Here is a 24,463-nt window from a genome sequence, read left to right on the forward strand (position 1 = left end):
CCCTCTCCCCCTCCTCTGTATGTTTTTATCTCTCCCTCTCAAAATAAAATAAAGGAATAACATCTTTTTTAAAAAGATATGTTAATGATAATATTCACAGCAGTCTTGTGAGGCAGAAACTGTTGTCTTTACTTACAGATGAAGAAATTAAAGTTCATATACACTAAATTTGTTTAAAGCCACAGAACTCTGGGGGCGCCTGGGTGGCTCACTTGGTTAAGCCTCCGACTTCGGCTCAGGTCATGATCTCACGGTTTGTGGGTTTGAGCCCTGTGTCGGGCTCTGTGCTGACAGCTAGCTCAGAGCATGGAGCCTGCTTCAGATTCTGTGTCTCCCTCTCTCTCTGACCCTCCCCTGTTCACACTGTCTCTCTTTCTCTCTCTCAGAAATAAATAAAACATTTTTTAAAAATTAAAAAAAATAAAGCCACAGAACTCTGTAATGATAGAGCCAATATTGGATCCTAGATAGCTCTGATTTTAAAGTCTCCTGTTGTTTCTACTATATTAAATCAGACACGAATCAAACAGCTAGTCACCTCAAAGAGTTTATAAATTCTTACCCTAGAGCGGCTCATCCCCGCGCCTTGGGCTTTTTGTCATGGTAGTTAGTTAGCTACATACTCTGACTAGTTATATGCATCTGGATACCTTTCATGCCAGGCATTTGAAACTGGGACTAATGGTGTGTGTGTGTGTGTGTGTAATAATGTGGAATAAACATATTTAAAGAATACAATTTGATGAATTTTGACATATATACATACCTGTGAAACCATCATCATAAGATAATAAATCCTCTTGACCTTTCAAGATTTCTTTATGCCTCTTTGTAATCTGTACCTCTCACCATCCCTAAGCAACCACTGATCTATTTTCTGCCTTTATAGTTTGCATTTTCTAGAATTTCATGTAAGTAGAGTTATATAATGCTGTTTTAAATGTTATAACTTCCTTCTCTGATTAGGCTGCTCTAGTCACATCATCACCATACATGAGTTGTGTTGCTTTGGGGCAGTCTCCATCTGAGGCTTGCCAGGGCCCCTGCAATCTATGATGCCCTCTCCCTTAAACTGCTCTAGCTACCACTTTCCTACTCTATCTTAGGTAATCTTTACCTGTTTCTTAAAGCAATGAAAGACCCAGGAAGGCTTACATGATTCTTTTCCTAGAGCTCCCTGGCTATGACCTTTCTAGTTTCCCTTCTTCTAAATGGATGATGAATGTTACAGCCCTGATCCCGATAGGCAGTTCTCTGGTTAGGGCCCCAACTATACATACTATGCTCCTTGGCAGTCAATGGTCAATGAGGGCAAGTAGGGGTCAGATTCTGTCCCATCTAGCTTTCTCAGTGGTATTTTGACAGATCTTGTTTCTTCCCACTTGTCTGAATATGTGTGTGTGTGTGCACATGCATGTCAGGTATGCATAGAGTTTTTGCTATATAAAGTTGCAAGTATACATATTAGCATGTTAGTTTTGGAAAATCAAGTGCTCAACCCTTTAAAATATTTTGTTTTTACTGTACAAAATAGAATCTGTTAACCTTAAGAATAAAACAGCCAGGGGGCGCCTGGGTGGCTTAGTCGGTTAAGCGTCCGACTTTCGCTTAGGTCATGATCTCGCGGTTCGTGGGTTCGAGCCCCACGTCGGGCTCTGTGCTGACTGCCAGCTCAGAGCCTGGAGCCTGTTTCAGAGTCTGTGACTCCCTCTCTCTCTGACCCTCCCCTGCTCACGCTGTCTCTCTCTCTCTCTCTCTCCTAGAAATAAATAAAACATTAAAAAAAATTAAAAATAAAACAGCCAGTTATTTCACCAGCAAAATGGGTTTATTCCGGAATAACAGAATTGCAATTCAGGACATGTAAGCTATGGCAAAACCATAGGCAAGCCTGGAGAACAAAGAAGAGTACACCTTTTTTTTTTTTTAGAGGAAGTGGGGGCATTGGTAGGGGTTGTTATAAACAAATAGTCCATTGGAGTAAATTGGGAGTTTGAAATGTAGTGGCCTCTCATTGATTGAGTTGTGACAGTCTCTCATTGGTTGGGCTGCTGCCTCAGGTAGAAAATGTTCCTTCCTCCTGCTGGTGTAGCTAAGTATAGGCTTCTTCCTGTTTGGCAAAGGGCTGCAAGGAGTGGTATGGCATGAGAACTCCCCCTTCTGGCCTCTCAACTCCATTTAAATGAGGTTTCCTTTATTGAGTTTCACAAATCAAATACAAAATGATATTTGCTCCAAAATTTCATTATTTCTGAGTCATCAGTCATTTTATAACATGACAGAGGTCATGTCATTAAAAACATTATCTCAGTTTAATCTAAATAATTTCAAACTAATCCATATCTGAAAAGTGTGTTATTTCATCTTTCATATCCTTAATCTCAGCTCGGACTATTGTTAAATTAAATATTTTTTCTTTTAAGAAAGCAATTTCTTTCTCTCGTTGTAGTAAGTCAGTAACCAATCTTCCAATGCGTAGTGTTAAATCATTTACCAATGGTTCCAAACGGGAAAAGTCCTTCTTTAGATTATACACCTTTGGTTTTAGATCATTTGCAAAAGTCACAGTCTTCATAACTTTAGCTCTGTCACTTTCTAAGCTTAAAAACCTATCTGTGTGCTTGTTGAAATCATTTTTTAGCTCTGAAAGTATCTTCTTAAGAGAGTTAATTTTTTGTGAATTTTCAGATGCTGTCTTCCGGAGCATTGCTGTTCGATCGATGCTACTTGAAAGAAGATCACCTATGTGTCTTACTGTATCTTTTTCTACTTTTTCTATTTTATTTTCTAATTCTTGCACAGAATCTGTCAATGATGTTACATCAGTTACTAAACCTGAAATACGTCGTATATCTGTTTTTACAGCTGTAATCTTGAGACCAACATCTTTTGCTAAGGAAGTTGTACTTTGGTCTACTTTTGTTACATCTTGAGAAACAGTTGTCAAATTGTTGTTCAGTGAATTTTGCTTTTCAGTTATCCTGTTGGACCAAGTTTTCACTTCATAAATTTCCTCCTGTAGATGCTTTAGATGGGCAATTATTTGAAAAGACTTCCACTGTTCCACGATAGCTTCAGACTTCTGACACTATAAAATATAACACCACAGTAATTAACTTGATTAAAAGCTTAATATTTAAAATTCAACTTGAATTTTCTATGCTATTTATTTTATTTTTTTAACATTTATTCATTTTTGAGAGACAGAGACAGAGCGTGAGCTGAGGATGGGCAGAGACAGAGAGAGAGACACAGAATTCGAAGCAGACTCCACGCTCAGCACAGAGTCCAATGCAGGACTTGAACTCACAAACTGCAAGATCATGACCTGAACTGAAGTCAGATGCTTAACTGAATGAGCCATCCAGGCGCCCCCATAATTTTTGAAACATAAATTTGCAGCTCTTTCAAGTGCTAGAATGAAGGGACCAATGTCCAAGACTCCATATCCATTTCTTTATTGTCCTATTATGTTTAAAGATTTTATTTTTAAGTAATCTCCACACCCAACATGGGGCTTGAATTTATAACCCAGAGATCAAGTCAAATGCTCTACCAACTGAGACAGCCAGGCGCCCCTCTCGTATTACTTTTATGAATAATTTCCTGCGATATCTATCCATGAATATGTCAATTAACTAATTCTTAAATTCCTAGGATGTTAGGCATACCAAGTGTGAAGGACATAAAGATGAGTACAGTTTGGGGTGTGACCTCAACTCAGTTTAGTAGAGGATAGATATGCAAAAAGCAAAACAACCAGTGAATAAAAAAACTATCTCCAAATTTCTAAAATCCTATGATTTCAAATACAAGTGGTTCTCAAATTTTGTATATTTCCATGCCATCTTCCTTCCCCACTGTCCATTGTAACACTGATATCTGTAAATTGTCATTTTGGTTTAACTTGGATATATAGTTGATGAACATTTTTTCCCCCACACCATCCTACCCCTAGTTGATGAACATTTTGAGCCACATAACTGCCAGGCAGTATTTCAGGTTGTTATTTTCATTGTTGGTTTGTGTTTGTGTGTACATGTGAGTGAGTGTGTGTGTATGTGTGTTTATATAGCAGTATTGGAGAAGTTGAATATTTTGTTGTTTTTGAATATTTGAAATTTTACTACATTGTGTCATCAGTTAATAAAATTAAGAGGGAAAGGGAAATATTAAAGTGTGGATTATAAGATATAGTCTCATAATACAAAACTAAAAATTAGAACAGATAGGAATTGTCCAGTGAAACTAGTAAACTTCAATCAGAAAATTAACTGAAGACTTGATTGTATGATCAACTATGGAGGAAAAAGAAATTGAAGGACATATGTAAAATATATTGTCAAAGTCTTTGTCCAAAGACAGATATACAATGTGATTACATTGAAAGAGGGAGCTCCCATTATTTTTATTTTATTGAGGGAGCACGTGCACACGCACATGAGCTCACCTGCATGAGTTGGGGAGGAGCAGAGAGAGAGAGAGAGAGAGAGAGAGAGAATCTTAAGCAGTCTCCACACCTAGCAGTGAGCCTGATGCTGTCTCAGTCTCAAGATTGTGAGATCATGATCTGAACTGAAATCAAGAGTAGGGTGTTTATTTTTTTTAAAAAAAATTGTTTTAATGTTTTATTATTTCTGAGAGAGAGAGAGAGAGAGAGACAGTGTGACCAGGGGAGGGTTAGAGAGAGAGGGAGAAACAGAATCTGAAACAGGCTCCAGGCTCTGAGCTGGCAGTCAGCACAGAGCCTGACACGGGGCTCGAACCCATGAACCATGAGATCATGACCTAAGCTAAAGTCGGACGCTTAACCGACTGAGTCACCCAGATGCTCCCAAAAAACATATTTTTTAAGAAAATCCCAAACAACTAATTGGACCCAACATTGTTTACTGGGCTAGTGTGTGCTAGTATGATCAAGAATAGTCTCTGCTTTTAAGGAGTTTGTAGTTTGGGAAAGAAAATGTCAATAAATAGATTATTTAAAATCAACAAAAAAGGAATTAGACATTCAGGCTGAAAAGCAATTTTACAAAATAAGATAAACAGTTTGATCTAAAGACGTCTAGTTTTATTTCCAAAATAATTGTGTATTTCGATTTTATTTTATGAATTACCTTTACAAAATTGCATTTGCCTGGTATACTCAGCTAATCTTTTGATATTATTTTGATAACATTAACTTGATATTATATAATGAAAGTAAAAATTTAGTATGTTCAGAATATTATTTTATGGCAGTTTAAAACAGGAGTAACAGTATCGTTGCAAAAAAAATGATAAGCTGAAATGGAGCAGAATAGTGAACTCATAGTAGTGATCCCCCCTCCTTGCCCATATTACGTTTGATTTCAAAATATATTTTAGGAATTTTCTCCTCAGTAGGTTTATGCTATGTTAATTAATGGTGGGGAGAGGGGGCTCAAAATGTTTTTTGGTAGAGAAGTTAGGCTGTAAAAATGTTATTATTGGTTATTATTAAAGAATAACTACAAATCAGAAGGAAATCAAGTAGTGATTACAAAAACACTGTATTATTATTTTTTTTAACACTGTAATAACTTTTTTAAGGGAAAGGTTTTGCAAGAGTACTTGTTGAAACAGAGACTCCAAAGGATGAAAGGAGTAGATGGCTTATTTCTTCTATTTTATTATTAGGTTATTATTTATTAATGTATCTATTCTGGTAGAGTAAATGTAGCCTAACAGCATTACACAGTTAACACTCCTCAGAAAGAGCTTACTTTATTTTTTAAATTATTTTTTATTTTATTTTTTAAAATGCTTATTTATTTATTTTTGAGGTCGGGGGGGCGAGAGAATTCCAAGCAGTCTCTACCCTGTCAGGGAAGAGCCTGTCTGGGGGCTCCACATGGGGCTTGAACTCAGGAACCTGTGAGATTTAAAATCAAGAATTGAATGCTTAAGCCACTGAGCCACCTTGACGCCCCAGAACTTTATTCTTTTTACAAGGATCAGATCATTAAGAAACTGCTAGTAAGTCTCTGTTTCACTTGATAGCTTATAAAAGCAATTTATCATGAACTTCTATTGATCTTTACTAAAATATTAACTGAATACAGTGTAGGAATTGCCTTGAAATTGTTTCACCAAATTATTTTTAAAATTACTTAGGGCTTGTTTAAACTATTTGCCTAGAATGGACAGAAGAGTTGGAGAATCTACCAATAGCTCAAAAGATTCAGCCAGTAATTTAAATATTTACCAAATTCCTATCATATATGCAAGGTACTAAGCTAGATGCTGTCCTATAATGTTAGATATTGTCTTAATCTGCAAGTAGAGCAACATGGTTCAAGGGGATGATCTGAGTCCAACTGGTTTTCCAAAAACCTTGCTAAAGGATCTTTGAACTGTAACTAAAGGACCTGGAAATTTTATTAATCTCTAAAATTTAAAACCACATAAAGCCAGAAGGAGTCTTTGAGATTTTTTGATAGAAGTCCCTCATTTTACAAATTAAAAAGCTGAGCCTTCAAATAAAGTGCCCAAGAAAACATAGTGGCAGAGCCTAGATTAGAAGATTCTGGTCTATGGCTCTTTCTCCACTTCGCTTTCCCACTCTTGTCTAAACATTTATCAGTTTCTTCTTATGCCTAAGGCGCAAACAATTTTAGGTCATAGTTACAATTTTTGGGTGACTTACAATCTTGTTTAATGGCGACATGGAACAGACACTTTGGCTGAATTACACTTTTTCGACCTCCCAAGATGGTTCTATTGATAGCAGATTTCTTGTGATTTTCTCCCCCTGATTGAACAGTAGCTGGTTGCATTGTATAGTTGGGAAGTCAGTAGCCTCTGGAGTTGGACAGACCTAGCAGTGTGACTACAAGTTTCCTAACCTTGCTAAGCCCCAATTTCCTCATTTTAAAAATGGGTGTCATGGCTAGCAAAGTTGTAGTAGAAGTAGTGATAATATGGTCACAGTAGGTACCAAATACACAGAGCTGTTACTGTTGACAATGATGAATGTAGACTTCCTAGCAGTGTTTGACACATAATAGGCTCAAAATGCTAGTTCTTTCCTCCCTTGCTGTGAAAGTTGGGATGGACCATTTTGATTTGTATTAAATTAATAGTTCATCACTGAACTAAAAAAATAAAAAAACAAAAAAGATGCTGGGAAAATTTGCAGAGTTTTGCCAACTGTGCAAATATGAAGTATATAGAGAAATGAGTTTTTTTCCATGTGAATTGGTGAATTGGCATTAACTTTGTATCTTACTAGTTTTTTATGAAACTACATAGATAATAAATCAACATTTTAATTTTTCATTATAAAATATAAAAATACACTTAGTCAACAGCTTTTAGTCATTAGACAAAATTTAAGGAAATACTATAAATAGATTTTTTAAAGTTTGTTTATTTATTTTGAGAGAAAAAGAGACAGCAACACACAAATGAGGGAGGGGCAGAGAGAGAGAGAGGGAGAGAGAGAATCCCAAGCAGGCTCTGCACTGTCAGTAGAACTGGATACAGGGCTCGAACTCATGAATCATGAGATTATGACTTAAGCTGAAACCAAGAGTCAGACGCTTAACTGACTGAACCACTCAGGCACTCCATAAATACATTTTTAAACTTTGCATCCAAATGTTAAAAAAATTAGGTGTTTGTTTTATAAAAGTGATTTATTTACACTAAATTTAAAAAATGGACCCAGTACTCTCTATCAGAAATTAATATAAAATTTATTATCAATTACAAAGATAGAAAAATGTGTTTTAGAATATGGTAATCTTTCTTAAAGGGAAGACTAACAGTGTAATATTTGATACACAAGGAAGTTGTTGAAATTTTAAGGATCTGTGTTATATAAATGAATGGAAGAAACAGAAGAAGACAAATCAGATACATCTAAATCTGACAGTTTTTTATAGGAAAAACTCTGAGTAAAGGAAAATATATATATACACATGTACATAATATGCACATATATGACACAATAGTTTTCTCATGAAATACTTGTAGAAAGGCATTTTTTGTTTCCCTTGTAACTGTCACTATAGAATAGAGTGGCCACTTTGTTTCCATTCATTTTCTGTAACCACTACTATGGTAGATACAAGTTAATAATGATATATCAAATCTGGTGATAGGCCAAATAAATAAACAAATAAATAAAACTGAAGACTACAAGAGATCACATATGCCATGTTGGGTTGGAGGTTGAAATAACAAAGTTCTATTGAAGTTCAGAATCTATTTTATTAGCATTAAAATAAAAGCAAACAAAAACAATTTTGTCAGTGCACGTAGGTAAGAACTTAGACATCCATAAGTCAAGGGATTTAATGTTAAGATTCCAGAAATTAATGCTATGCCCACTAATGATAGCATTCTTTCAGGCTTTTCTTTATGACCCATGGCTGTCTACCATAGGATCTCCTAAACCCAAAACAGAACTTGTTTGGGATTTTTCAAAAAATGTGCAAATTTACATAATAAAATTACCTGACCACAACTACTTTTTATAATTGGCTGCTTTCAAGTTCTTTGTGTTTATTTTTTATAACTATGATCACTCATTTTAACTTATTTTTTTTAAGTTTTTAATTTATTAAAAAAATCTCTACATCGAACATGGGACTCAAACTCAAAATTCTGAGATCAATAGTCACATGCTCTTCCAAGTGAGCCAGCCAGGTGCCCTTCAAGTTCTTAATGTTTAATTCCACTGATATTACATTGTAAAACTGGGACTATACTTGGTTATTGGCAAGAAGACACAAGTAAGAATAGTACTTCCTCCCATATGCAACTGACTCAGTTTTCAATACCAAGCTTGGACACTTTGCTACATCAGTCACCAATAAAAGTCTTATGCGATCTCCCAACCCTGAACATTTCCGATTATCATTATTGGAAAAATCTGACTAGATCTCCCCTTAGTCACATCTAAGTATGTTGTCCACATCTTATTCCTTATCTAAACCCATTATATGATTTAGAATAAAATAAAATCACTATGTAAAACAAATTGGTAGCTTCGGAGCTCTTTAAAAACAATGACATATGTTTAATTACCATATAGTTACCATAATTTCTCATTATGTTGCTTTTTCCTCTTTAAAATAGGCCACAGGTGTATTGGTATATTTTTACTGTAGACAGAATAAGTTATCTAGAGATCATGTATCTAGCAAACTCAAGAGAGTCTGGAACACAGATAGAACCCTTAAAAAAAAAAAAAAAAAGCCCAGGTGTACAAAGATATTCCAAAAGTCCATACTTCAAAGCAAATGCACTTAATACATAGGTTAAAACCTTCAATAAAAACATACTTTTTTTAATTAAAAAAAATTAAAGTAATCCCTATGCCCAACATGGGGCTCAAACTCATGACCCTGAGATCAAGAGTTGCATACTCTATGGACTGAGCCAGTCAAGCACCCCCATATTTACTCTTATTTAAAAATTCTTACAAGTATCTGTAACACACTTTAGAACCTTAATAAAAAGTAAAACTGTTTCCCAGGCTCTATAGTTTTCAAAGAGCACATATTAACTCATAGCAAAGCACCTTAAGTTCCCCCTCGGGCATCTTAGTTTTGCTTTTAGACAAATTCCCTATGAACTTGGTGGTCTGGATGTTGGCCTGCAGTAAATTACAAATGAAATGCAGAACTGGTTAGGGCAGGCACATTATAACCCAACCTGATATTAACAATGGGCCAATGGGTTGCATCTTTTGGTGACAAAAAAGGTCTAAGAAATAGACATAAGATTTGAAAATACAGCAAACTAGGGTCATTTAGTGAGAAGGGAAATACTTCTCAATAGCTTCTAGCAATGTTAATATATTTGGGTCCCATATAATAGGTGAAATTCATAGTAATGCCCATTAATTATTAGAAAAACATTAAAAAATATTAAGTATATTGCTTTAAAAAAGTGGAGAAATTATTTTGGAAATATTTCTATTTAAAAAGGCTAATATGAAATAAATTTTGTTGCTTAAAAGGGTAGGCTTTGTTTATTTGGATAATCCAAGTGTGTAAATATCTCACTTATTTTCCAGTAATGTAGGATAAAGTGAGGCATATCAAAATAACACAAAAGCATGGAACTAATAAGTTCATGTATAACAATATCGTCATCAGAATAAATGCAGTGCATTTAAAAATCACTATCAATTCCTTCATTTTCTAGATTATATTCTTCTGAAGTTCCCTTTTCTCTCATATTTGAATATACCATAAAATCATGGACTTTTCCTTTTAGAACATCCAGTTCATTTTGCATCTTTAATATGCTATTATCATACTGAATTCCTTCAAGGGTTTTCTGCATCTCCATTATTTCAGATACTGCTTTCAGCATATCATCTTCCATGTTAAACATCTGAGTAGTCAAGTCTTCTACTTTTTTTTCTGTCCCTATCAGATCCTGAGATACCCTGAGAACAGAGCGAACAGCACTTTCAATTGCTGGCAAATGTGTCTTGCATTCTTCAACTTTGGGTTCATAACTGGAAATTTTATGAGTCAGGTCTTCATCTCTGGCAAAGAAAGCATGCTGTTCCTCTTCTAACTTTTCAACTGCCTTTGTATCAGAGCCAAGCTGCTCTTCTACTCGCAGAAGATCCTCTTCTTCTTGTCTTTTTACTGTTCTAATATTTCTTAGTGTGCTATCTTCCAAATCTTTTAGCCTTTCAGTGAGCAATTTTATTTCTTGTTCAGCTGAGTTAATTTGGACAGTAACTTGAGAATGTATGTATTTTGATTCTGATTTGAAAGTGTCTGTATTAACATTCATTTCTTCTAGGCTTCTTTTCCAGAGATCTGAAACATTCTGAAACTTCTCATTAAGGCTTTGCATCTTTTGGGTGAGCAACTCTTCACTATTTTGAATGTCATGCACGATACTTTGGAGGCTGGATACTTCCTGCTCAAACTGGGTCACCAAGGACATGGATGATGTTGCTTCCTGTAGGATACTTTCAGTAGACTCAAGCTGCATTTATAACACAAAAAATTCCCAAGGCTACTTAATAACTTTTATATTAGGGAAACACACTTTAACAATCACACCCCCATTCAAATTCTGAATATGTCTAAGATACCTAATTATATGAGAAGCGTAATGACAAAAACATTAACTACCTTAGTAGTTGTTTTACCATATTTTAAATAAATGTAATAGATTAGCACTATGGTAGAAAAGCATACAGCTGGATTTATAAACCTAAATATTTGCACATTTTCATGGAAGGATAATCAAGAGAGAAATAATGTCAAAGAAGCTTGAAGTGTATCACACATCCTTCTTTTCTTACTTTAATGGAGATCAGTCTTGTCATTTTTATAGTTACTTGCCTTTTTAAGAAACTGTAACCTAGTTAATAAATTTGTTAAGTTTCTTAAGTTCTATGATTCTGGAAGAGTTTGTGCCTGAAAATTTCTTGACTGACCTCTTACAGAGAAGGTACTAGAATCAGATCTTATAGATATAACAAAAATGAATAAAAATCATGTTTAGTGAGACAACTCACATCAAATAGTAATCTGTGCTAATAAGTATCTGTATATTGTGTTAAAGCTTCTGGCATCTCCTCATATTATAGAAGGGTCAGGGTATGGACTTCTTTTAGTCTAAACTCACATATAGATAACAGCCTTGGAGACTATAGGAAGGCCTAGAATGATCATTAACTTATTAAATGTTTGCAACATTGTGTTAAAGACATAATACTGTAGAAGTCATGGTTCTGCCCTTAAGCAGCTTAGTTTAATTGAAGAGAAAGCCAAGTCTACATGTGTTATGCCAGGGGAAGAGTTATGAAAGCACTTACATGAGGCACCTAAACCAGACTTCCATGGTCAAGAAAAATATTCTAGAAGTATTATCTAATGTCTGCTTCTAGTTACTTCTTTAAGTCATCCTACACACTAGAGCCAAATTAAGCCTTTAAAAACTGTCATGCTCATCATGGTACAACATTAAAAAACCCACAATGTTTCCTAATGTTTCTAAGATAAAGTCCTAAATTTATCTCTATATGCTATTCCCTCCTTGTTGCTTAGCTAAGTTCTGTCTTTCCTTCAAGGCTCAGACCAGATCTTTGCCCCTCTGTGCAGCATTCCTTCACAGCCCTAGCCCTGACAGCCCAAACCCCAATACACCTATTGTGCTGTGTATTTGACACCTGTTTGGCACTTAGCACACATTTTAAGGAAGTTTTTAGTGTTCACTCTGTGCCAGACCTTGTGCTACACACTAGATATGAAAATTAAGACATAATATAGTTCTGACTTTATAATATGACAGAGGAGACAGCACTTTGGGTCTTTTACATCACATTCTGGAGTCCCATTAAGATTTATTGATTATCGGGGTGCCCGGGCAGCTCAGTCAGTTAAGCTTCCAATCTCAGTTTTGGCTCTCATGATCTCACAGTTTAGGGAGTTCAAGCCCCATGTTGGGTGCTGCGCTGACAGTGCTTGGGATTCTCTCTCCCTCTCTACCCCTCCGCAGGTCATGCTGTCTGTCTCTCTGAAAATAAATAAATAAACTTAAAAAAAAGATTTCTTGATTATCCTGTTTCATTATTAGGCACTAGAGGTATAGAGATAAAAACACAGTGTTTGCTCTAAAGAGCAGTAAAGGAGGCAAATTAATAACAACAAAAACTCACAATAGATTATGATTTGTGTCATGACAGAATTGGCACAGGGAGAATGGATGCTAGGAGGAAAGATTGGTAGTTTGAAATGAGGAAAGCCTTAGAAGTCACTCTGAAATCTGACTCTTTAACAGACTGATGATATTAGTCAGGTGAAGATATGAAAGCTTCTAAATTCTTTGGGGAAGAGACCATGTCTTATGCCTTTTTGTAGCCCTCATATCTTACGGTATAAAAAACATGTTTGTTGACATTTAGGAAGAAGAATGGCCATAAACCTTCTAGGGCCACCCCAGTCAAGACCAGAAGCAATCCCAGGTAATAGCTAGGAACAATGTATAACAGTACTGACTAATATAATAAAACCACTCTGAAACCTTGCTTAAAATTAGTTTTAGTGGTGCCTGGCTGTTTCAGTCAATAGAGTATGCAACTCTTATTTATTTACTTATTTATATATTTATTTCTGAGAGAGCAAGACAGACAGACAGACACACACACACACACACACACACACACACACACACACAGCGTGAGCAGGGGAGGGTCAGAGAGAGAGAGGGAGACACAGAATCTGAAGCAGGCTCCAGGCTCTGAGCTAGCTGTCAGCACAGAGCCGGATTCGGGGCTCCAGCCCACAAACCGTGAGATCATGACCTGAGCTGAAGTCGGACGCTTAACCGACTGAGCCACCCAGACGCCCCAAGAGCATGCAACTCTTGATCCTGGAGTTATAAAAGTTCAAGTCTCACATTGGGTGTAGACATTACTTAAAAATTAAATATTTAGGGGCGCCTGGGTGGCTCAGTTGGTTGAGTTCTAATTGGTTTCGGATCAGGTCATGATACCACGATTCGTGGGTTTGAGCCCCACGTTGGACTCTGTACTGTCAGCGCAGAGCCTATTTAGGATCCTCTCTCCCTGTCCCTCCCCTGCTCAAACGCTCTCTCTCTCAAAATAAATAAACTTTTTTAAAAAAAATTATTTTTAGTGTTTATTTATTTTTGAGAGACAGAGACAGACAGATTCAAGTGGGGAAAAGGCAGAGAAAGAGAGACACACAGCATCTAAAGCAGGCTCCAGGTTCTAAGTTGTCAGCACAGAGCCTGACACGGGGCTCGAACTCCCTGACCATGAGATCATGCCCTGAGCTGAAGTCGGCAGCTTAACTGCCTGGGGCCACCCAAGCACCCCAAAATAAATACTTTAAAAATAAAATCTTTAAAAAATTGTTTTTAACGTACACATGTAGCTATAATACAAGATCCTTTAAAATTCAATTCTGAGAAATATTTGTACATCAGTAACACTGTTTTCTTAGTATCAGCATTTTGAAGAGGTAAGCTTATCTTCATCTAAGGTAATTTCCTATTTAGGCTGTTTACTATTTAGATCATCACTGTCTGGACGCAATATATCCTAGTAGACCCAAGTACAAGATCAACTTTTCACCATAGTAAAGGTCTCAAGATTTAATTGGAAAATACATGATTAGTATGCTACAATAATTTGCATTTAGGGGCTGTCAATATATCCCAACAGTTTTTTCATATTTTTTGAAAAAGGGCTTAATACCTTAAATTTATTACTGTTTAAAGTTTTCAAAAAGTTTTAATTAAATCACATCAGATCCTTATAAAAATCTTGTTATTCTCATTTAGTAAATGATGAAATATAGGCCAAGAAAAGTTAAAGTGATTTTTCCAAGTCACACAGCTGTGATGAGAGCCCACATCTAGTTGTTTTCCCTTCCTACTGATTATGCCGGCCATTAGGACCAGCTTTGTGAAAAGGCAGCTATTGTTGAATTGCTCCTAGGGAAGAATAGGAGAGGAAGAGCTTTGCAAAGTCTGAATATTTCTTGGATCCCATGATGATATTTAAAAAATATGCCTCAACGATGCTCAGCATCCCTCCTCATCAGGGAAATACAAATCAAAACCACACTGAGATACCACCTCACACCAGTCAGAGTGGCTAAAATGAGCAAATCAGAGAACTCTAGATGCTGGTGAGGATGTGGAGAAATGGGCACCCTCCTACACTGTTGGTGGGAATGTAAACTGGTGCAGCCCCTCTAGAAAACAGTGTGGAGGTTCCTAAGGAAACTAACAATAGAACTCCCCTATGACCCAGCAATAGCACTGCTAGGAATTTACCCAAGGGATACAGAAATGCTGAGGCACAGGAGCACATGTACCCCAATGTTCATAGCAGCACTCTCCACAATAGCTAAAACATGGAAAGAGCCTAAGTGTCCATCAACAGATGAATGGATCAAGAAGATGTGGTTTATCTATACCATGGAATACTACATGGCAATGAGAAACAATGAAATCTGGCCATGTGTAGCAACATGGATGGACCTTGAGGGTGTTATGCTGAGCGAACTAAGTCAGGCAGAGAAGGACAAATATCATATGTTTGCACATATAGGAAGATTAGGAGGAACTTAACGGAGGACCATGGGGGAGAAGAAGGGGGGAAACAGTGGGGGAAAGGGAGAGAGGCAAACCACGAGAGACTCTTGAATGCTGAGAAACAAACTGAGGACTGATGGATGTAGGGGGGAGGAGGGAGATGAGCATGGAGGAGGGCACTTGTGGGGATGAGCACTGAGTGTTATATGGAAACCAACTTGACAATAAACTATTTGTAAAAAAAAAAAAAAAAAAAGGAAGTCTTTCTTCAAAATTTATTTTCAATAGCTTTTAAATACGGAGTTTCTATCTCCTGGGATTTTTTTTCTACAATTTTTTTATATAAATGATATATATATATATATATATTTATAATTTTGTAGTCCCCAACAAGGACAACCAGATTCCAACTTGAGCCCTATGTCAAAATACCCATTCTTGCAGCCCTATGCAGCTTCTTTCTCAGGTCCCTTAGCTCCCCCCACTATGGAATCCCTGGCATATGTCAGAGGTGCATAATTTTCATCCATGGCTTTTTTCTTCTGGAGGATTAAATACTAATTCTGTGCACGAGGCTGCAGGAACTCAGACCCTCCTATTTCATTTGTCTGTTTTTGTAAAACCTTGCCCACCTTGGTGCCAAGCACAAGTCCTTGTCTACCTTACGACATGAGTAAAGGTTTAGTGAATGAATAAATGTCCCAATGATAGCTTGATTTCTGTTAGCCAGACAAGTCCTGCACGATACTTTATTGATTGCAGCTGACCCCTCCTGGGAAGCATGGTAGTTAAAATTTTTTTATCTGTCTCACATTTCTAAGAATTCCAGTAATAATGCATCTGCATTTGCAGCTTCAAGAAACACAACAGACACATGGATTTTAATTTTCATTTGGCTACAAAATCAATATTTATTTTTATATTAGTCATTCTTATACGCAGGTGTATATAAATTTACCAGCTGGAAAGTAAGGAAAAAATAATGGATGGATTTTTGCCCAAAAAGTGCCATTCTTATTCTAATTTTGTACCTAAAGAACAATTATATTTTCAGTGCTCTAGACACTTAATATTTAGATAGAAAGTTGGAGTCATATTAATATGAGAATATTGGTCTTTTTAAACAGTAACATTGATATATTTAAAAAAAAAAACGTTTCCTTTCAGAATAATCTGAGTCTAAATTCGATTGGAGGGGAGAATATAAAGATAAAGGAAAACCAGTGAGAGTTAAGACAGTAATGGTTTAAAGGCAGGAAAAAGGAAGTTATGAACTGGAGTAGAAGGGTAATAGTAAGGAAGAAAAATGGGAAAATATTCCCAAATAAGCCAATTAATAATTACCTTTTCTGAAATTAAACTGATTTTACTTTGCAGTCCTTGGAACTTGTTGGTTTCTATTTTCAGTAACTGGTATTGGCTTTCCACCTTTGCAAACTTTTCTGACTGCTGAAATACAAACCTGGAAAAGAATAAAAATTCATTAACTTCTAATTCATATCCATTTAAGTTAGAATTTTTTTTAAAAAAGTTTATTTATTTATTTTGAGAGAGTGAGTGCATAAGTGGGGGAAGAGCAGATAGAGAGAGGGTGAGAGAGAAACTCAAGTAGGCTCCGTGCTGTTAGCACAGAGCCTGACTTGGGGCTTAATCCTATGAACGCTGAGATCATGATTTAAGCTGAAATTAAGAGTCGTATGCTTAACTGACTGAGCTACCCAGGCCCCCAAGTTTGAATTTTAAAGGAACATTTTATACTTCTGGTAAGGACAACATAAATTCTAGTATGAGTGGTGAAAGCTTAGAGTTAAGTTTATTTGAACAAATTAATAGAAAGTGAAAACTATCCCTGTTCAAGTCCCAGTTCAGGAGTGAGATGGTGTGATAGTTGTATGCACAAGAAATATTTTGGAGGAAGAAACGATGAAATTATCTAGAACATGATATGGGATCTCTACTATTTTTCTCAAGACCATATTTGGGTAATATCTAGAAAATAAGTATTTTCATACAGAATGTAGAAGAGTTACCTATATAAAAAAAGTACTAAAATTTTTTAATGTTTATTTAATTTTTAGAGAGAAGGAGACACAGTGTAAGCAGGGGAGGGGCAGAGAGAGAGGCAGACGCAGAATCCAAAGCAGGCTCCAGGCTCTGAGCTGTCAGCAAAGAGCCTGATGCAGGGCTCGAACTCATGTACTATGAGATCATGACCTGAGCCAAAGTTGGACGCTTAACAGACTGAGCCACCCAGACACCTCTATAAAAAAGGTATTTTTAAATTAAAATGTAAAAAAGAAAAAAAAAACTGGAATAGGACAGAGAGATGATGATTAGAAGTTGCAAAATAACAATAGTCAAAAATATGAAAACAGGAGTCATTGTCAAAGTGGTGACAGAACACAACACAGGGTGTATAATCTCTACAATTATACTCAACAGTACGAGTCATATAGGTGTCCTTTATTTTATTTTTTGTATAGGTGTATTTTAGGTGCCATTTTAAAATTGGTTTGTTTTCTTCATCTGGTAAATAGCAAAGGGTAGAAGTATAAAGAAGTTATCCAGATCTTAAAACAATAAATATAATTTTGTTTGTATAGGACTTGAAATAAGCAAAGACAAAATAAATGCTTTGGGTCTAATACCATTTTGGTTCATTTACTTTGATTCAATTCTGTGGGCTCTGAAAAAGCAGCAGTTAAAATTCTTTGTGTTATTTATTGAGTCATCAAAAAGCAGTGGAGCAGAACCATATGAAAAGAGTGCTTAAATCATAGTACATAGACCAGTGGTTCAAAAGCTTTGCTACTTATTGGAATCACTTGTCTGCTTTTAAAAAGTCTCATGCCTGGATCCCACCCACAGAAATTCTGACTTATGTGGTCTAGGATGTGACTTGGATATCAGAAATCTTCAAAGCTCCCCAGATTATCTGAGTATTCAATAAAGCTGAGAACCACTAATTGATAGTGCTTTATGACATTGACTTCCATTGGAAGATAAACATTTAAAGATCCCAAAACTCAAAGGAAAAGTGAAAGACTTCAGAGGTTTGTGTATCATTGCTTGGGTGATGTTTCAAACTCATAAATGTCATTATTAGGCTAACTTGCTATAAAACTGTCCACAACTAAAACGGACTTTTTGCTTTTTGAACAAATGTTTACAATATTGGATGAAATAAGTTTCTTTTGATGATGGCTAATCTCTGTCCTATGAGATAACAGTGAGTTGAGTAAGTCTGGGTTACATAATTAACATAGATTGACTTTTCTCCTATGTGCTAATATGACTTTTATTTTTATTTTTTAAAAGTTTTTATTTATCTTGAGAGAGACAGAGAGAGCATGAGCAGGGGAGAGGCAGAGAGGAAGAATCCCAAGTAGGCTCCATGCTGTCAGTGCAGAGCCTGACACAGGGCTGGAACCCATGAAACGATATCCTGACCAAAGCTGAAATCAAGAGTAGGTCGCTCAACCAACTGAGCCATCCAAGTGTCCTTAATATGATATTAATTAATTAATTTATTAAAATGTTTATTTTGGGAGGAGGGGCAGAGAGAAGGGGGCAGAGGATCCAAAGCAGACTCGGACAGCAGAAAGCCTGATGCAGGGCTCTAACTCACAAACCATGAGATGACCTGAGCTGAAGCTGCTTACGCAGCCCCCTACTATGACTTTTAAATAACATTTCTGGGGGCGCCTGGCTGGCTTAGTCGGTTAAGCGTCCGACTTTCGCTTAGGTCATGATCTCGCGGTTCGTGGGTTCGAGCCCCGCGTCGGGCTCTGTGCTGACTGCCAGCTCAGAGCCTGGAGCCTGTTTCAGAATATGACACAAACTCTCTCTGACCCTACCCTGCTCACGCTGTCTCTCTCTCTCTATCCTAGAAATAAATAAAACATTAAAAAAAAAAACACATTTCTGGCTATTAGAAAATGCTATTATTCTAATTTTCAAAGATGAATGTATAGACTTTTTTATATTGGCTGTTTTATTCTTGGATTTTAAGAGATTCTGTTCAGAGTATAGGCTTATCTGAGATCATCAGACAAAGAAACCGAGGATGGAGAACACCCTAAAGAAGTAAGTCTAATTTCAGAGACTGGTATTATCATCCATTACTCCACTGTTACTGCAGGAATTTATCCTAGATCCATGTGTTTATTCAGAATAAAATCGTTATTATAAGAGACTTTTGTGAAGGTTGATCCACTACTATAACATATTATAACAGTTTTCATTTTATTAAAACTTCTCATGCTGCCTATTTCTGGAGTTCTCTTTAAAATTCAAATATTAAGCAAAACCTTGAAGAAAACTATATCATGTTAGTGCAAATATCATCTCTGATGATAATTTGCAGTTTTTTTTCATGGTTAGCTTTTCAACAGATTAAAACAAAGACTCACCATTGCTACATATGAATAATAATGTATATAAAAAAACAAGCATAAAGTTGACTTTGTGCTAGTAATGAAAAAAGTGAAAAGTGGTTTGTATGGTGCTGAGTTAAAATACATTTATTTTATTTTTCACTTTGATGTACCAGGCCCTATTCTAAAATGATTTATAGGGGTGCCAGGGTGGTTCAGTCGGTTAAGCATCCAACTTCGGCTCAGGTCACAATTTCACGGTTGGTGAGTTTGAGCCATGCATCCGGCTCTGTGTTGACAGCTCAGAGCCTGAAGCCTGCTTCAGATTCTGTGTCTCCCTCTCTATCTGCCCCTCCCCAACTTGTACTCTGTCTCTCTCTCTCTCTGAAAAATAAATTTAAAAATTTAAAATGATTTATAAATATTAACTCATTTAACATTAAGGAGAAGAATGACTTTCTAGAAGTCATTGCTGACAGAAAGCAGCTTCAATCCTGAAAAACTAACTTTTTGAAATTGGTATCCAGAGTAGCATCCAAAGGGCTTTGTTTCCTTTCTACAAGTCAGAGGCATATTCTAACAGAAGCTCAAGGCCCCCTTATTCCCAGTTGCCCTCAGTTAGATGAGACAGACAGGGTCTACTAAGGGCTATAGCTTCTAGTTAGAAAAGGACTATACATAGTTCTGGAGTAGGGACTTTTATTTCTAGGGTCTTGGCCTCTTCTTAAGGATTAGTATCAAAAGTAGGCAGCATATCACACTGGTTAAGAGTATGGAGCTGAGGGGCACCTAGCTGGCTCAGTGGCTCAGTTGGTTGTCCAACATTTGGGGATCAGGTCATGATCTCACAACTCATGAGTTCAAACCCCACATAAGGCTCCGCAGAGCCTGCTTGGGTTTCTCTCTTTCCTCTGCCCCTCCCCCGGTCACACATGCTCTCTCTCTCAAAAAAAAAAAAAATGTATGGAGCTGAGCTACTTTGGTTCTGCCATTTACTAGCTGTATAATCATCTTGGGCAAGTTATTTATCTGTTATAGTTTCCTCATCTGTGAAGTGGAAATAATACTTCATAGGATTGTTGTAGAGATTAAAATGGTTCAAATTTATGCAGTTAGGACACTACACATCAGCTGTTCTATGTTGGCCCTTTCTTTCAGACTGCTTTGTGCAGCTGCTTTTCATCCCTGTGACAAGCCTGTAGTGGTATAAAGGATCAGCTTTCTCTACTGCTTACACTTGACGGAAGTCCCACACCTGCTCACCATTGAAACCAGGGTTGGCTTTACAGTAAATGAAAGATGGAATGGATGGATTAGACCACTTACAGGAAGAAAAGAACACTCTTACTCTGTTTTTGGGCCTCTTCTCGTTACCATATAGGAAAAGATATAGAAGAAAGGGACCCAGGTTAATTGGATAGTGTTGGCCTTACAAAAGGATTCTTCAACTCCTTCATCATCCATTGCAGTCTACAGAAAACTCATACAGATTCAGGGCCTTGTAGCATTAAAAAGTATTCATTTCTTTAGGGTGTTGACTCTACATAGCTCCTTTAGTAATCTTAGATGGTGGCAGATAGCTGATTAAGGACTTACAGGGTTTTTCTGGCTTTGTTTCAATTTAATAATGAAAAAGGGGCAAATAACAAAGGAAGCTATTATTATGGACCTTCTGCAAGAAAGGGAGATCCAGGGCCACTAAGGTTAGTATCCATTTAGCCCTGTATGTCATACTACAGCTTCATTTTCAGGCACAATACTGAACATTCAGGAAAACAGTAACCATATTCCATTTTTAAACATCAAGTCATTTAAAGCATAAGCCTCTCTTCCAGATAAAACTTCACTAACAAAACAACGTAAAAAAGATGAAAAATGAGGTTAGTGAAAATTTTGAATGTAACTTGTGTCTTTATTGTAACCATGAACAGGAAATTCCTGCACTGAAGTGTCTACCTTTCAACTTTTCCCTTATAGATTTGTCAGTGTTTTCCCAGAACATTAACTAAATTATTGAAAAGCTAAGCATTTTATGATGTAATTTATCTCATATGAGTCTTTGGATAATTAATGAGAATAAATTCAGTAACAAACCAATTGTAACAGGTTCGAGAGAAGCAACATGTACAAATGATCCTCAACTTAAAACGGTTTGACTTAAATTTCGTTGACTTTATGATGATATGGAAGTGATATGCATTCAATAGGAACTGTACTTTGAATTTTGACCTTTTCCTGGGCTAGCAATGTGATCCTAATTCTCTACTTGGTAGAATCCTCTCTCCTGATGCTAGGCATTGGCAGCAGGAGCTCCCTGTCTGCCATATGACCAAGAGAGTATACAACTGATTCACATACAACCATTCTGTACCCATACAACTATTCTGTTTTTTCACTGTCAGTATTCAGTAAGTTATATAAGATATTGAGTATTTCCTTATAAAATAGGCTTGTTAGATGATTTTGCTCAAGTGTCTGCTAATGTTAAGTGTTCAGAACACATTTAAGGCAGGCTAGGCTAAACTATAATGCTCAGTAGGTGAGGTGTATTAAATGCACTTTCGTATTATGATAGTTTCAGCTTATGATGAGCTTACTGGGAAGTAATCCCATCTTAAGTCAAGAAAGGTCTGTATCTTTTAGCCTATTACTGAATAAATTTCGGAGTAAAAAAGGGTTCTTACTTACCTAAAGAAAGTCATGCATTTTATTTCTATTAAAGACTATTTTTTAAAATGTTTATTGTTTTTGAAAAAGAGAGAGAGAGAGTGTGTGAGTAGGGGAGAAGCAGAGAGGAAAGGAGACACAGAATTGGAAGCAGGCTCCAGGCTCGGAGCTGCAGGCTGGAACCCACGGACTGTGAGATTAGGACCTGAGCTGAAGTCTAATGCTTAACCGACTGAGCCACCTAGGCCTCTCAAAAGTCATGCATTTTAAGACATAAGAGCAGTTTATTTACAAGAGCAAGTTTATTCTTTAAAATCAAAATAAAAATATTACATAAACAAAATACCATATTGCTAAGATGAACAATGTCTTTTTTTTTGAAGAGAACATTTAATAACATTCACTTTATTGTAACAAATCTTTTATTGACTTCCACTCAGTCACCAGTAGAGTACAATTCAAAATTTACTACCAGCAAAAACGGCCTAAAAGACATCCAGAGTCCCTTCTGGAATTCTATTACTCTTGAAAATGAATATCTTCTAAATACTTTAAAAATCGGTTAAAAGTGGAGGGAAATTTTAATTTTTTAAAAAATGTTTTATTTATTTCTAGGAGAGAGAGAGAGAGACAGCGTGAGCAGGGGAGGGTCAGAGAGAGAGGGAGTCACAGACTGAAACAGGCTCCAGGCTCTGAACTGGCAGTCAGCACAGAGCCCGACGCGGGGCTCGAACCCACGAACCGCGAGATCATGACCTGAGCGAAAGTCAGACGCTTAATCGACTAAGCCACCCAGGCGCCCCGGGAAATTTTAATTTAAAGCAACAGTGTTGTTATTAAGATGAAATAGGTTATTCCTAAATAAAATGATTGGGGAAAATACAATTAATGAGTTGGTTTTATGATTCTTTCTATACATCTTTCCTATGACAACAACAGCGCCCCGGGAAATTTTAATTTAAAGCAACAGTGTTGTTATTAAGATGAAATAGGTTATTCCTAAATAAAATGATTGGGGAAAATACAATTAATGAGTTGGTTTTATGATTCTTTCTATACATCTTTCCTATGACAACAACATGTGACTATTTGCTTGGTTTAAAAACCATAGATGTTCAGTTTTCGGTGAACACCAGAGCGACACTTCCGTCATTTCACGGTACAAAAATTCAATCTGGAACTCAGGAATATACCTTAAGTTCGTAACTTAGGTAATGACATGGAGTTAATTGGTAACGCATTAACAATAATCACATGAGAAATGCTCCAAACTCTCGTTAGTTATCATTAACCGCTTGTTGCCGTGAGATCATAATGACTTCTTTAATGGTTGCAAACCCTGTCAATAGGCATTTCTGAGGTGAAGGTGGGGCAACGGCGTCCCAGACAAATAAATACACAGCGGACAGGAAATGGTGAGTTACACGAACGCAAAGCTTCCGACGTGTAGCAGGCGCTTAATAAAGTTTGGCCAAATCCGCATCTCTTAAGAAATGGCCGACTCGTTCCCAGATTTTAGTCTCAACTCCAGTTGAGTGATCCGGGCACACTACTAATACAAAGGAAAAATGAGATGGAAGAAACGAGAGAGAAGAAAAAAAAAAAAGTTGGATTGTCTTTTTTTTGAAGCAGAGGAACCGAAGCCGCAGGTCTGGGGTTGGAGGTCAGCGGGATGCGGATCCGCGCCGCGCCCCGAGGAGAGCGGGGCGACCGCGCGAGGCCGGACCCAGGGCCCGGGCGGCCTCGCGTCCACTTACCAGGCCAGGCCCAGGCACGTTCCCAGCGACAGCAGGGTCATGCCGGTCCGGGGGTCCGCCCAGCTCCCGCCTCCACCGCCCCGGGCCTCGGGGGTCTTTCCGCCCTCACTCCGCCTCCCGGGCTCCGAGGGGGCTCCCTTGGGTCCCGACTTCTTCCGGCTCTTCACCTCGGACATGTCTGGAGGTCCTGAGGACAACAAATCCAGGGGAGCTTCTTCACCCTGGGTGAGGGGGACGCCTCAGCGGTGACCGCGCCCCCTCCTGGACTTAGCGCCGCCCAGAAACCTGCCCCCTCCTCTCCCGGCAGTTCTGTTTCACAGCGTCCCTCAGCCTCCCACCCTTTAGTTCCTCCAGCTGAGGCACCTTGGTACCCTATTTCACCTTTCCTCAGCATTAGCGCTACAAATCTGAGGAAATCGTGGATTCCCGGCGCGCGCGGCGCGCCGCGCAGCGTGGGGGCGGGGCGGGGCAGCGCGCGCCACGTGGAGCGCGCCGCCGCCTGCGCCCCCTGTCCACGGAGGGTGGCGCGCCCCCGTGGCTTGGCCACGCCCCCGCCATCGGGTGGGGCGGAGGGCTCAGCCTTAGGCGCGC

General features: G+C 37.6%; 1 protein-coding gene across 2 annotated transcripts; it reads right to left on the reverse strand.

The window, feature by feature from the left end:
- Positions 1 to 1,806: 1,806 nt before the first annotated feature.
- Positions 1,807 to 24,368, reverse strand: LOC120225029 (IKBKB interacting protein). Of its 2 annotated transcripts, none has more exons than XM_039223264.1 (3): positions 23,873 to 24,182; positions 16,417 to 16,534; positions 1,807 to 3,088 (listed from the first exon to the last, which is right to left on the reverse strand). In XM_039223264.1, exons 1-3 carry the CDS (start codon positions 24,046 to 24,048, stop codon positions 2,333 to 2,335), a joined length of 1,050 nt encoding a protein of 349 aa, XP_039079195.1. In that variant the 5' UTR covers positions 24,049 to 24,182; the 3' UTR covers positions 1,807 to 2,332. The 2 variants fall into 2 exon arrangements, with proteins under 2 accessions (XP_039079195.1, XP_039079194.1); XM_039223263.1 differs by lacking the exon at positions 1,807 to 3,088 and adding an exon at positions 9,380 to 10,983 and having other exon boundaries at positions 23,873 to 24,368.
- Between the last annotated feature and the right edge of the window lie 95 nt (positions 24,369 to 24,463).

Source organism: Hyaena hyaena, unplaced genomic scaffold, assembly GCF_003009895.1.
Source record: "Hyaena hyaena isolate Hyena2069 unplaced genomic scaffold, ASM300989v1 scaffold_1305, whole genome shotgun sequence".
NCBI classification, from domain to species: Eukaryota; Metazoa; Chordata; class Mammalia; order Carnivora; family Hyaenidae; genus Hyaena; species Hyaena hyaena.

What these genes read in the sequence shown, in the direction of transcription:
- LOC120225029 (XM_039223263.1), bottom strand. Translation starts at nt 24,048, where the DNA reads ATGTCCGAGGTGAAGAGCCGGAAGAAGTCGGGACCCAAGGGAGCCCCC. An exon ending in ACGTGCCTGGGCCTGGCCTG is followed by an intron (nt 16,535 to 23,872) that starts GTAAGTGGACGC and finishes ATTCTTTTCCAG; the next exon opens with GTTTGTATTTCAGCAGTCAG. An exon ending in TCAGTTTAATTTCAGAAAAG is followed by an intron (nt 10,984 to 16,416) that starts GTAATTATTAAT and finishes TTATAAATGCAG; the next exon opens with CTTGAGTCTACTGAAAGTAT.